Genomic DNA, 14,469 nt, shown 5'->3' with positions numbered 1-14,469 from the left:
ACCAGCGGAAGACATGTAAATGAGGATATTAAAGGATGTTCTTGTGGCTGATACAGAAGTGAGAAGGGTGTGAGAGAGGCAGGGACACTTGACCAGTGGGATTGTAGAAGAGATGGAATTTCCTGCCTGGGTTTTTAAGCGAGCAGTTACTCTGACTCCTCAGAATAGGCTATAAAAGCAATTGCAAAAGACCATTGATTTTAAAATGGGCTCATTTCCTCTATTCCAGGTTGAGGTGGGGTTTGGACGAGGGGGAGGGGGTTAAAGTGGGGGGACAGAGGAGGTCTAGAATAGGTGGTTTAGGTGGGGGGACAGAGGAGGTCTAGAATAGGTGGTTTAGGTGGGGGGACAGAGGAGGTCTAGAATAGGTGGTTTAGATGGGGGGACAGAGGAGGTCTAGAATAGGTGGTTTAGGTGGGGGGACAGAGGAGGTCTAGAATAGGTGGTTTAGGTGGGGGGACAGAGGAGGTCTAGGGGAGGTGGGTTAGGTGGGGGGGGGGATAGAGGAGGGTCTAGAGGAGGTGGGTTAGGTGGGGGGGGACAGAGGAGGTCTAGAGGAGGTGGGTTAGGTGGGGAGGGGGTAGAGGAGGTGGTTTAGGTGGGGAGGGATAGCGGAGGTGGGGGGGGTAGAGGAGGTCTAGGGGAGGTCGGTTAGGTGGGGAGGGGGTAGAGAAGGTGGTTTAGGTGGGGAGGGATAGAGGAGGTGGGTTAGGTGGGGGGGGTAGAGGAGGTCTAGAGGAGGTGGGTTAGGTAGGGGGGGGGTAGAGGAGGTCTAGAGGAGGTGGGTTAGGTGGGGGGGATAGAGGAGGTGGGTTAGGTGGGGAGGGGGATAGAAGAGGGTCTAGAGGAGGTGGTTTAGGTGGGGAGGAGGCTAGAGGAGGTGGGTTAGGTGGGGGCGGCTAGAGGAGGTGGGTTATGTGGGGAGGGGGATAGAGGAGGGTCTAGAGGAGGTGGTTTAGGTGGGGAGGAGGCTAGAGGAGGTGGGTTAGGTGGGGGTAGGTTACAGAGGAGAGGGTCTGAGAAGGCGTTTTTCACCATGTAGATGTTTATTGCTAAGGGAATTAAAGGGGCAAATTGGGGGGAGATTAGGGGGAGATACACACAGGTGTGTGTGTGTGTGTAGGTGTGTGTGTGTGAGGGGGGTGCTACTAGAAGATCAGACACCTTCCTTTGTATCTGTATCTGACACAGAGGATGTTTGGTCTAACTACCCCTCATAAAAACAACAGAAAAGAGGCCAGCCAATCGCTAAACAGATACTAGTGTTTATTACAGAAACCTTCCACACAGTCAGTCTGAATCAAAAGTCCCTAAAAAGATAAAGTACAGAAATTGACCTAAATACAAACCACGCAAGCAAGGGGTGTCTTTTCCCTCTACAAACCTTCACACTCGCGCACACACGCACACACACACACACACACACACACACACACACACACACACACACACACACACACACACACACACATCTGCACTTTAGTATTCACAAGAACACACTCAAGCATAGACATTGGGCTGATTTAGCACAATGACAACTTAACTATATTATGAGAACTACTCATTTCAAATAAGAGCCAACTTCTAAAAAAAGCACAATTCTCCTAATGATCATTGAGATGTAGAACTTAGATAATCTTTGCGTTTATAAGCCTACAAAAACTTGAATATAACGACTAAAACTTTGGCATTCACTCGGATTTAGACTCACATTTGTAGACCTCTGTTCAATTTCAAATCAGTACAAACATCAGTTAAAGCCGTGATGATTGTGGCTGCATAGCATTTCATCATGTACTGTAAGTCCTTCCTGTCATTCTTTCACGACAACTCAAATGTTACAGTTATGTTTTCTGCAAAATAGCACTGTTCGAACTAACTAATATGAAAAAAAGTAATGTGAGAATGTCAAGTAGTTTAGACAACAACATATGGCATATTATTTTAACGGAACCTATCTACCACATTTATGAGATAAAGTAAGATAATAGTTTGTTTTATAAAGACTAGTCTATTATTCTAGAAAGCAACTCATAAAATATTTTATGAAGTCCACTTCATAGAGGAACACACCCCAAAATTGAATACAAACTCCTGGAAAAGTAAGAAAAATCCACTCTGTTACACATGATATAAAAAGTGGGATTCATAAAAATGGCTGTTGCGTATCTCTTTGGCTTTTGTTGTCTGCAGAACCACCATGACAACGTGCCCTCCGTCCCTGTCTCATCAAGTTACCACAAGGGGGAGTCTGCAAGCTCACTGTGGAGAGAAAGAGGGAGAGGGTGACTGAGAGAGTGACTGACAGACAGAGAGAGAGAGAGTGAGAGAGACAGAGAGAGAGAGAGTGACTGAGACAGAGAGAGAGAGAGTGAGAGAGAGAGAGTGACAGAGAGAGAGAGAGAGAGGGAGAGAGAGAGTGACTGACGGAGACAGAGAGAGTGAGAGAGTGACTGAGATAGAGAGAGAGTGAGTAACAAAGACAGAGCGAGGTAGAGAATGACTGACAGAGTCACAGAGGGAGAGAATGACAGAGAGAGACAGAGAGAGGGAGAGAGACAGAGAGGGAGAGAGAGGAAGAGAGGGAGAGAGTGACTGAGAGAGACAGAGAGGGAGAGGGAGAGGGAGAGAGTGACTGAGAGAGACAGAGAGGGAGAGGGAGAGAGTGACTGAGAGAGAGAGAGAGAGAGAGAGAGAGAGAGGTAGAGAGTGACTGAGAGAGAGAGTGACTGACAGAGAGACAGAGAGGGAGAGAGAGACAGAGGGAGGGAGAGAGTGACTGAGAGAGAGAGAGTGACTGACAGAGAGACAGAGAGGGAGAGAGAGACAAAGGGAGGGAGAGAGTGACAGAGAGTGACTGACAGACAGAGGTAGAGAGTGACTGAGAGAGAGAGTGACTGACAGACAGAGAGAGGGAGAGCGTGACAGAGAGAGACAGAGAGGGAGAGAGTGACTGATTGAGAGAACGAGACAGAGGGAGTGACTGAGAGAGAGAGACAGAGGGAGTGACTGAGAGAGAGAGACAGAGGGAGTGACTGAGAGAGAGAGAGAGAGGGAGGGAGGGAGAGAGAGAGAGACAGAGGGAGAGAGAGAGAGACAGAGGGAGTGAATGAGAGAGAGAGACAGAGGGAGGGAGAGAGAGAGACAGAGGGAGTGAATGAGACAGAGAGAGACAGAGAGGGAGAGAGTGACTGATTGAGAGAGAGAGACAGAGGGAGTGACTGAGAGAGAGAGACAGAGGGAGTGACTGAGAGAGAGAGAGAGGGAGGGAGAGAGAGAGAGACAGGGGGAGGGAGAGAGACAGAGACAGAGGGAGTGAATGAGAGAGAGAGACAGAGGGAGGGAGGGAGAGAGAGAGACAGAGGGAGGGAGAGAGAGAGACAGAGGGAGTGAATGAGACTGAGAGAGACAGAGAGGGAGAGAGTGACTGATTGAGAGAGAGAGACAGAGGGAGTGACTGAGAGAGAGAGACAGAGGGAGTGACTGAGAGAGAGAGAGAGAGAGAGGGAGGGAGAGAGAGAGAGACAGAGGGAGGGAGAGAGAGACAGAGGGAGTGAATGAGAGAGAGAGACAGAGGGAGGGAGAGAGAGAGACAGAGGGAGTGAATGAGAGAGAGACAGATGGAGGGAGAGAGTGTGATTGAGATGCATGCTGAGTACTCATTGAAAGCAGGGAATGTAAAGGCAAAGGAATGGAGAAAGGGTTCCTACCTTGAATACTGAGAATTCTTCTACAGTATACTGAGCATAGGTGTGACTGAGTAGTGATAGATTATCCACTGACTGCTCTCTGTACCAGTCTAAAGTCACCCTCATACACTCTGTACTAGTCTAAATTCACCCTCATACTTGAATATGTACTAGTCTAAATTCACCCTCATACTTCTCTATGTACTAGTCTAAATTCACCCTCATACTAGTCTAAATTCACCCTCATCCTTCTCTATGTACTAGTCTAAATTCACTCTCCTACTCTCTCTGTACTAGTCTAAATTCACCCGCATACTTCTCTCTGTACTAGTCTAAATTCACCCTCATACTTCTCTCTGTACTAGTCTAAATTCACCCTCATACTTCTCTATGTACTAGTCTAAATTCACCCTCATACTTCTCTATGTACTAGTCTAAATTCACCCTCATACTTCTCTCTGTACTAGTCTAAATTCACCCTCATACTTCTCTATGTACTAGTCTAAATTCAGCCTCCTACTCGAACTGATGGAATGCCTCTATAACTCTCCAATTTGGGAGTGAGAAAATAATTATATTTTTTATTATTGTGGCTATTTCATTTGGGGGCACTTAAGTGCTTTAGCTATGCCTATATAAGCAATTTATGAGAGAAGTTAGGGAGAGAGGTAACATCAGGTTGACTCAGCTGGGGCCTTCATGGTAAAGGGAGCAGAGGTGATAAGTGTGATTAAATGAAGTCCTCATGGCTGACTGAGGTGGGCGTTTAGGGATAGAGAGGAGAGGACAGTGTGAGAGGAGGGAGCAGGGTTTGGGCAGACCAGTCGTCACCTCAGGATGGGGTCAGTGATGTCCGGCAGGATTAGCGGCTTCTCCTCAGCTGGCCTCAGATGCTGCCCCTTCTCGTCCTGACCACACAAACAAGATGGTGTCACTACCCGCTCTGCTGAAAGGGTCAGACTGGCGCCATGTTGTGCGGATGTACCCTCCTACCTCGTGTGTCTCGAGGGGGGCGTCTTCTTCTTGGCGGTGGGGCTGGTGGAAGGAGTCTGTCTGTGAGGGGCTCTCGGCCCTGCTGGGGCTCTCCCTGGGGGTGGACAGGGCCAGGGCTTCGGGCGGAGCTTGGCTGCCCAGAGGCCTGGACGTCCAGGGGGGAGGTGGAGACCCAGGCTTCTCCTCCTCAGAAGCATCAGGAGCTGCAGATACAGGTTCTCCTTATAGCAGGACTAACGCAGGGCTGGAGCTGTCTAGACAGAGGTGACATTGACTTCCTGGTTCCACTCACCGGTGAAAACACGCCGGGCCACGTCACACCACCTGGTATCTGCCACTACGTCAAGTCTCTGCTCCAGCTGATGAATGTAGTCCATCAAGTCCTGTACACAGTGTGTGTGTGTGTGTGTACGTGTGTGTGTGCGTGTGTGTGTGTGTGTGTGTGTGTGTGTGTAACCGTTGCAGAGGGAATCATAGAAGGAGATACGAGGACAAAACCTTTGACTTTATAGTGTTGCATTTATCGTTATTGTCTATAAAAACATGAATAAAACAGTTAAAAGGCTGAATATACTAGTTAACTTGAGACGTTGTGTTTATATGGGAGGATAACAGAACCATCTGTTTGAGACATGTCCCGGTCAGAGAACCCGGTCCTTGCCTGTCTGTCCCGTAGCTGCTGCTCTCTGTCCGTCTGGCTCGTCCTGAGGGTAGTCTTCAGCTCCTGGACCTCCCTGCGTGCATCACCCAGTTGCACCTACAGGGGGCAGTGGCACTGTGTTCACAGAGCTCGCAGTAGCAAAATAATCTAGAATCACAGATCTGGAATCAGATTACTCTACCCCAAGGTCTGACCTGAGCCATTACGGGCGTGACAGCATTACTGACCCAGAATCACCGCCCAGGGGAGACGTCTGAGAGATTGATCGTGTTGTGACTGTGTGGAGACGGATCTACCGGGAGCTAGCGCCAGATTATCTATTTGCGTCTTGGCTGTTTGTATGTGATGGTATGAGAGCATGTTTAGGGTTAGGGTTAGGGTTAGGGTTAGGGTTAGGGTTAACCCTGTTTGTGTGTGATGGTATGAGAGCATGTTTTCTCACTCAGGTTCTGACCCGGGTTCTGTCCTGGTTTCTCCCGTCTTTGAAAATGGATCTGCCGATCGGGCCACGGGCCACGGGCCTTAGGACCAGCTATATTTAGAGGTGTATGTGTTTGCGCGGCCAGGTACGTAGGCTGAGTCAGGGATTGCGATATGCTTTTAGATGTTTTAATTTAGGCTACCCTGTTGCAATCTCTCTCGCTACCCAGCTCCACTTCAAGCTTCTCTCGCTCCGCCCGCTCCTCCTGAAGCCACGCCTCCTTCCTCTGGAGCTCGCGACTCAGCTTCTGGATCCTGTCCTTATCCACCTGCAGCCCACACACACACACACACACACACACACACACACATGCACACACGCACACTCACACACGCACACTCACACACACACACACACACACACACACACACACACACACACACACACACACACACACACACACACACACACACACACTGTAGGTGAGACCCATCAGTGCATGTAGACAATAGTCCCACCACCCCTAACCCTAACCCCCTAACCCTAAACCCCTAGCCCTAACCCTAACCCCCTAACCCTAACCCCCTAACCCTAACCCCCTAACCTAACCCCCTAACCATAACCCTAACCCTAAGCCCCTAACCCTAACCTAACCCCCTTACCCTAACCTAACCCACTAACCCCCTAATGCTGTGTTCACACCGGGTGCAAATTTTTCCTGCGGTGCGGCGAGTTTACATAGAAAGTCAATACAATGCCTGTGAACTGGGCGGCAGGCGGCACGGGCGGCGCGAATCGCCAAACTCGGCGGTGGCGGCGACAACATTCGCAAAAGTTACATTTTTTGATCCCGCGGCAAAATTGGGCGAACTGGGCGGCGCAAATTTTCTCGCCGCGCCCGGTGGGAACACAGCCTTACCCTAACCCCCTCCCCCCGCTCACCTCAGCAGCCTGTTTGAAGGCCTCCCTCTCCTGCGCCCAGTTGGCGCGCCCCTCCCTCAGGGCCACGTTGGTCTCGGACAGCTGCAGGGTGAGCTGGGCGGCCAGCAGCCGGGCCTGGTGCAGCTCTGCGTGGGTGTGGCCGTGCTGGGCCCCCAGCTCCGACAGCTCGCTGCGCAGGGCCTCGGCCCCCCGCTCGCTGGCCTCCACACGCTCCTGCAGGGCCCGCAACTCCTCCAGCGATGCCTGGATCTCCATCTGGGGGAGGAGAGGAGGAGGAGGAGGAGGAGAGGAGGAGGAGGAGCTGCAGACGGGGATGGCCTGGAACTGAATAATGTGGTTCTAGAGAGGCACAAGCTAGGTACTAGGAGTGTAGCTAGACGGGGAAATGGATAGCTCTTACTGTTGCTAGTTTTGGTTAGACTCACAAGTCAGTCTATAAACCAACCCGATCACGCCCATCTACGTCCAAATCACACGCTTGACCACCATGCAATACATGAGCCCATGTCCGATTCTGTGTGCGATCCATCAGGTGAGGCCGGGTTGCAGCGCGTGGTCCGCATACCATGCATGCGTGGATGCGTGCAGACAGCGAGCTTTGAGCACATCCTGGTTGTGGCTAGATGGGGTACAGCTACGGCCTGGGTAGAAGGCTAGCTCCCTTAAATACAGAGACCCTATCCCCAACCCTAAACCTAACCTTAAAGGATAAGGACACTGAATTTCATGTTTAGCCCTATTCCTGGCTTCCCTGGCTTGTATCTGACTAGTACAGGTTAAAATATTTCTGTTTTGTGCAGTACAGAGTTCTGGTCACACTCGGAAAAACTCTAAAAAGTATGATATACGTTGATTACAAGTTCAGGAATTACATGACTTAGCTCACCTTAACTTAACCCTAAACTTAACCCTAACCTTAACCCTAAATGTCCTCTGCGCTTATGGGAACTAGCCTTCACCGCCCTTCTACACCGGCTGCAGCTGTACCCTATCTAGCCACGACCGCAATTCCCAGGGATATCGCGATATGCGGAGGACGCCAACTCAGCGCCATCCGAGTAGTTCCACTCCAGGGTTCGATTTCCTAAATTTGACTCCCTGTCCCCAAAAGCCCTCACTAATATAAAGGTGAACAACCAACCACAAACTCTGATTTTGGCGCATGTATTACGCGCTAGAAATTATTATGGTATATTGCATGGTGTCAAATCAAAGACATATTACTGAACGGGTCTACCGGGCCCAGGGGCCCAAGACCTCAGGGGGCCCTTTGCATTTCTTGTTGCAGGGACATCGATGGAAATTTAGGGTGAGATTCCTTACGCAAACATAAAAAAAACATTAATATTTTGAACAGTTTATATGGGCCCATGTCTTTTAAAAAAAGAGAGAAGCTTGTGTGGCCTACATATTTTCTATAGCTACTCGTTAATCTAATGGGTGGGAATGTAGGCTACCTTTCCATAGATAAATGAGCAGGCTATAAAACTAGTCTATAGAGGGCACTATTAAAGCTAGTGAACTTGAGACAGATCACACAGGTGCAGGTCACAAGGTCAATTGGTTCAATCTGTTTGATCTTGACAAAGAACGGTACATGTAAAATGGAGCACCGTCACATTAAGAGAAGCAGCAAAACAAAAGATCAGAAAAGAAAAAGAGTCAAGGCAGTCAGATGCTTTACAGCAGTTTCCTCGCATGTCCAGTTTTTTTAAGAAAACAAGCTGAAAACAACAGTGTTGCGGCGGAGGCTGTCTACTGTCTAGTAGTACTACTACTACTACAATAGAATAAAAATAGACTACTACTACTAATACTACTACTACTACTACTTCTACTACTACTACCACTACTACTACCACTACTACTACTACTACTACTACTACTACTACCACTACTACTACCACTACTACTACTACTACTACTACTACTACTACTACTACTACTACCACTACTACTACCACTACTACTACTACTACTACCACTACTACTACCACTACTACTACTACTACTACTACCACTACTACTACCACTACTACTACTACTACTACTACTAGTACCACTACCACTACTACTACTACTACCACTACTACTACCACTACTACTACTACTACTACTACTACCACTACTACTACCACTACTACTACTACTACCACCACCACTACTACTACTACTACTACTACTACTACTACTACTACTACTACTACTACTACTACTACTACCACTACTACTACCACTCCTACTACTACCACCACTACTACTACTACTACTACTACTACTACTACTACTACTACTACTACTACTACCACTACTACTACCACTACTACTACTACTACTACTACTACTACCACTACTACTACCACTACTACTACTACTACCACCACTACTACTACTACCACCACTACTACTACTACCACTACTACTACTACTACCACTACTACTACTACTACTACTACTACCACTACTACTACCACTACTACTACTACTACCACCACTACTACTACTACTACTACTACTACTACTACTACTACTACTACTACTACCACTACTACTACTACCACTACTACTACTACTACTACTACTACTACTACCACCACTACTACTACTACTACTACCACTACTACTACTACTACTACTACTACTACCACTACTACTACTACTACTACTACTACTACTACTACTACTACTACTACCACTACTACTACTACTACTACTACTACTACTACTACCACTACTACTACTACTACTACTACTACTACTACTACCACTACTACCACTACTACTACTACTACTACTACTACTACTACTACTACTACTACTACTACAATAGACTAAGAATAGAGAACTTTCATTCAGATTTAGTCGCTTAAAGTGAATGGATATAATTTGAGAGTTAGGCTAAAAAAAAAGGATTGCAGATTAATGCACAGTTTTTAGGGCATATACTGTATGTGTTCAGGTTTGAAACAATCCAAAGCAGTAGGCTTGGTCTTGTTACTGGCTGCTCTCGCCGGTGTTCAGGCAACTACTTCAACATAGAAATCTTCAGACGTTCAGAAGGTGGAGATCTCCGATTGCCCTGCCCTGCCAAGAGCGCACAGACCAGGGACCCAGATGGACTGGAAATGGACATGGGTCATGTGTGCTTTTCTCTATGAATCATTGCTACTGGTGTTCCATATCCCACTGCGGAGGTCAGTGGGGCGACTAGGACACCGACGCGTAGGCCTGGCCTTGCTCCAGAGAGCTGCCGGGGTTATGGACCTCGCTGGCGACATGCCTCCCCAGAGAGAGTGTGAAAAAACAAGCTATCACTTACCTGCAGATTCTTCCTCTCCAGCTCCTCATCCTTCCTTTGAGTGGACATCTTCTTCACTCTCTCCTTCATTCTGTGGACATGACAAAACCAGACGCTGGAGTCTTCTGTCTCTCTTATGAAGTATCTAGCCCATGTTTACTGCTCTGTATATGTTCTTAGCCGATAGTCAAACATTTTCAAGGAGCTTGCTCGATCGTCTCGTTGAGAGAGGTCAGTGAAGAATTTTTACAGCTCACTTTTCTGACCCCCGGGTGAAACGTTTTTTTTTGCTTCCCTCTGGAATATGTAGGGGTGGGACCTATGACCACCCTCCCATTGCTTTCTGTAAAATGCATTGTGTTGCCTCTGTGTATGAAATGCGATACACAAATAAAGTTTGATTTGATTCCCAGAGGGAAGAAGAAAGTCGAAGAAAAAGGCCTCCATAGCAACTGCTTACCTTTCGAGTTCGGCCTCTGTCTCCTTCTCTCTGTCAGTCAGAGCCGTGATGTCATCTTCCAGCTCTCTGATTCGTTGCTTGCTCTCGGCCCTGACCGCCAATAGACCACTGAGCTCCGAGGACAAGGTTTCCTGAGAACACTGCACATCCTGTCAGAGTCAGGGAGAGAGAGAGAGAGAGAGAGAGAGAGGGAGGGAGAGAGAGAGAGAGAGAGAGAAATATGTCTGTTACATTTATCTTGGTGTAAGACTCATTTGCCTGTATGTTATATGTTGAATGTGTCCTACTCCAGTAGGCCTAGCGTCCAGTAGGCCTAGCGTCCAGTAGGCCTAGCGCCCAGTAGGCCTAGCGTCCAGTAGGCCTAGTGTCCAGTAGGCCTATCGTCCAGTAGGCCTATCGTCCAGTAGGCCTAGCATCCAGTAGGCCTAGCGTCCGGTAGGCCTAGCGTCCAGTAGGCCTAGCGTCCGACACATGGAAGACAGTACCTTGCGTTTCCCCTCCATCTTGTCCATCCTCTCCCAGCTGTGCTTCAGCTTCTCCCGCAACCTTGACACCTCCTCCATCAACTCCTCCCTCTCGCGCTCCAACTGCCTCTTCTCCTCCTTGTTCCTGTCTCTCTCCCTCTCTCTCTCCCCCTCGGACTCGTCCAGGACCCGCTGCAGGTCTGCTCGTTCCCTCAGGCACTCGTCTAGACGGATCTGCTCGTACACATGGTAGAGTGAGGGAGAGGCCCGGAGGGTCACATGACAGGAGATAAAAGCACTGAGACCAGCGTGTGCAGCTGTCATTTACTTAAGGAGACGAATAAAGGAGTGTTAAATCACTTAAGTGGAGGAACAGAACAATGAGGCCTCGTGTGTGCGTTAATTTGACACAGTAGGCCCGTAGACTGGCTCAGTAGGCCCGTAGACTGGCTCAGTAGGCCCGTAGACTGGCTCAGTAGGCCCGTAGACTGGCTCGGTAGGCCTGTAGACTGGCTCAGTAGGCGCGTAGAGTTCTAGGACGATCCTAACTGCTGAAAGACTCGCTAAGACGTCTGGCTGGAACCGGGCCCTCTAGGACCAGGGTGATGAGACTGAGCTGTTCGCCACGTTCCCCACCTGCAGGAGCTGAGCCCTGGGCACCACCAGGAGCAGGTCGTCCGTCCCCCCGTCCCCCTCCTCCTCCCCGGCGTTGCGCTCCTCCTGCAGGGTCTCCAGCTCGTCCAGGGGCTTGGGAGCGCAGAACGTGAACTGGCGACTGCGGGCGCAAACCCTCCCTCTCTCGTCGATGTACACAAACTCATACTCCGTGGGACCAGGGTTGGGCAGGTAAAAGGCTGGGGCAGGAGCAGACAAGGACCTTTAATCACTCTGCTTCCCCAGAAAATAGTTTGAAGTATTATTTAAGGATATTTATGTTTATTTGTAATATCTACCCACAAGTACCATGTACAATGGAATTCTCACTTAAGACCCTCCAACCACTTGCCTTGAGGTAGCTGATAAGAGGTTTTCTGATGACTCTTTTCTGATGACTATAGTCCTGTCTATTTTGCCTGTTCTTAAGCTATTCCCATCTCTAGGACACATATGGTCAGAATCTAGGAATAGAGAGAAGACCAGGTGCAAACAGTAAAAGCCAACTAGGCACTAAAGCACAGAATGTATAAGGGTGTAAGACTGAACTATGTATAGAATCAGCCACACCGTGACTATAAAAGATGGCACAAACTCAATGTTAGTTTGTCTGATCAGAGTACCCTGTACTGTCTGTGATTGACCCGGGATCTCGTCTGCTGTTGTACTCAATAAATCTTGGGTCTGATCTACAATTCTGTTCCGGCGTACTACTTCCTCTCCTCGGCCATTGGCTCTTCAATACCAAACCTCCATCATTTATCAGTAGCAGAGCGTAATGTTTGGGAGGGGGTGTAGGGCTTGACCATGGCCTGGAGGTAGGAGGGGGTTCTTACCTTGGAAATGTACAAACCTGGCATTGATGCCCTCTTACCTTGGAAATGTACACAGCAGTTGACATTGTCTCCCTTTGTGTAGCTCTCAGGAGTGAGCGCCCAAGCAAAGGTGTAGTAGTCCTTCACTGATGACCAGCCCACCTGAACGATACAGAACTTTTATTATTCCTTTACTCCTCACTCCTTCATTCCCACTGCCATAAAGACTTTAAACTAACAATGAGGAAGAACTCTTACACACGCACTATGCCACTTTGCACATAGTAATATTATGCTTATTTTTAATGATTCCCTGTGCTGGTTTTAGGAATGTACTGTATGTTGTTGTGTTGTGTTAAATTGTATTGATTGTTGAGCCGGTCTAAGATGATTTTCTGTCACGACAGACAATAAAGTTTTCCGAATCTGAATCTGAATCAGAATTAGGAACTGTAGGAAGCTCCAAATGTTAGCTCTATCTTTATTTGTCATATGTACAAGATACGGCTACCATGTACAATGAAATGCTTGTGTTCTCCTGTAGTGGAGAGAAGCAATGTGTTTGTGTCCTGCAGTCTGTACCTTGAAGATCCCGATCCAGTCATTATTGGTCCAGTGATGCAGGGAGGTCAGGCTGTAGTGACACTCTACTCGACTTTGGGGGAAATACAGCTGCCCCACATTCCGAAACACCACCGTGGACTGCTTCTCCATGGATCTGAGTAACTGGGCTTTCTGTATGGAGATGAAAACATGGACAGGGTGAGGAGGACAAGTGTTCCAGTTAAAGTCCAGAGGAGAACAGCTGATGAAAACGATAGCAGTGTAAAGGAATGCAGCATGTCCATGTCAACAGACACTCGCACATGGTCCTGTGTTTACAAATAACATCAACCATAAACAAGCTTGAGATTAGGCCGTATCAACGAGAAAAACATTTCAAAATGTTTCACTTTGAAGATCTAAACTCAGATAGGCATATAGTATGGTTCTGTATAGTTGTCTTACTCATGATCAGACTGACGGCCATGAGAAATAACTGGCCTAATATTAGGTTTCCAAGTGTTGTGAAACGCCAACTCGAGCAGGGGGCTCTTGGAGTCGGTTCTGAGAATGTTAACACGGCGCAGAAGTCATCACTCAGAGAAGCTCTGGACTGGACCGGCCAGCTCACCACCTGCTAGGGATAACTGGGCGTTGGGAGACAGCGGTCACTCACCATACATACGCAGCATGACTTATCATGCACAAACTGTGCACATACTGTACATATTTGGCTCTGAGTTAGACCATAACCTACTGTATATCACCCTCACTTTGACAACTGTAATAGGATATATTATTTATAAATTAGCCATTTATCACCAAATTACCTATATGTATGGAAACAGACCCTGAAAATGTACAGGCTGTATTTTCATACCCAGCTAATTCTGTCAACCGTAGATGAGTTACAGGGGAGTGTAATTAAAGTTAAAGTATTAAATCAAAGGAAAAGGTCTTCATTTTGAGGAAATACAACATTAAGCGTGGACTAGCTGGTTATTGAATGGAATAGGCCTAGCCATTTTCAGATTTAAGTAAATAATGTTTTAAAGTACTTAGTAGATTAAAAAAAATCATTTGCAATTCAAGGATGACTTGTGAAACCTTACCTTAGGTTGATATTGATATAAGTATTTTCCTTTTAGCACTTGAAGTTCAGTGCTGCATGCCTGGCTTGGAAATTAGATTGTAAGAAAGTGACTTGTACTATCCTGTAGCCTTCTCTTCAAAACTTCAACTACAACATGAACAACACAAGCATGTGGACTGCATGTATTTTATGAAGTGGGCTTGCTAATGGGAAATATAGTTCTTGAGAACAGCAGATCATTGGGCTTGGACTACAACGTCCATTTTTAGAAAAGGTGTTGCAATGGCAGCATGCAGCAGTTAGGCTGTCTGTCTCAGTTCTCAGTAGCAGGGCCTGGTAACTGGAGTCTGGGAGGTTTCTCCTCACTATCCCACTGACCCTCCTGGAACCAAGGCAGCTGTAGATCAGCGGACACATGACCCTCTGGACCCTGGCC

The 14,469-nt window shown here is 47.8% G+C and overlaps 1 protein-coding gene across 1 annotated transcript; it reads right to left on the bottom strand.

Moving 5' to 3' along the window:
• Positions 1 to 4,516: 4,516 nt before the first annotated feature.
• On the bottom strand, positions 4,517 to 13,111 carry LOC311315415 (calcium-binding and coiled-coil domain-containing protein 1-like; the record flags this gene model as incomplete). Its single annotated transcript, XM_084446084.1, has 11 exons — positions 4,517 to 4,597; positions 4,683 to 4,885; positions 5,265 to 5,439; positions 5,967 to 6,092; positions 6,707 to 6,961; positions 10,026 to 10,095; positions 10,465 to 10,613; positions 11,118 to 11,162; positions 11,565 to 11,782; positions 12,457 to 12,559; positions 12,980 to 13,111. The coding sequence occupies 11 exons, from the start codon at positions 13,109 to 13,111 to the stop codon at positions 4,517 to 4,519; spliced, it is 1,557 nt and encodes a 518-aa protein (XP_084302210.1).
• Between the last annotated feature and the right edge of the window lie 1,358 nt (positions 13,112 to 14,469).

Source organism: Borostomias antarcticus, assembly GCF_949987555.1.
Source record: "Borostomias antarcticus genome assembly, chromosome: 11".
In the NCBI taxonomy this organism is placed as follows: Eukaryota; Metazoa; Chordata; class Actinopteri; order Stomiiformes; family Stomiidae; genus Borostomias; species Borostomias antarcticus.
This window is presented reverse-complemented; position numbering and strand designations above follow the sequence as displayed.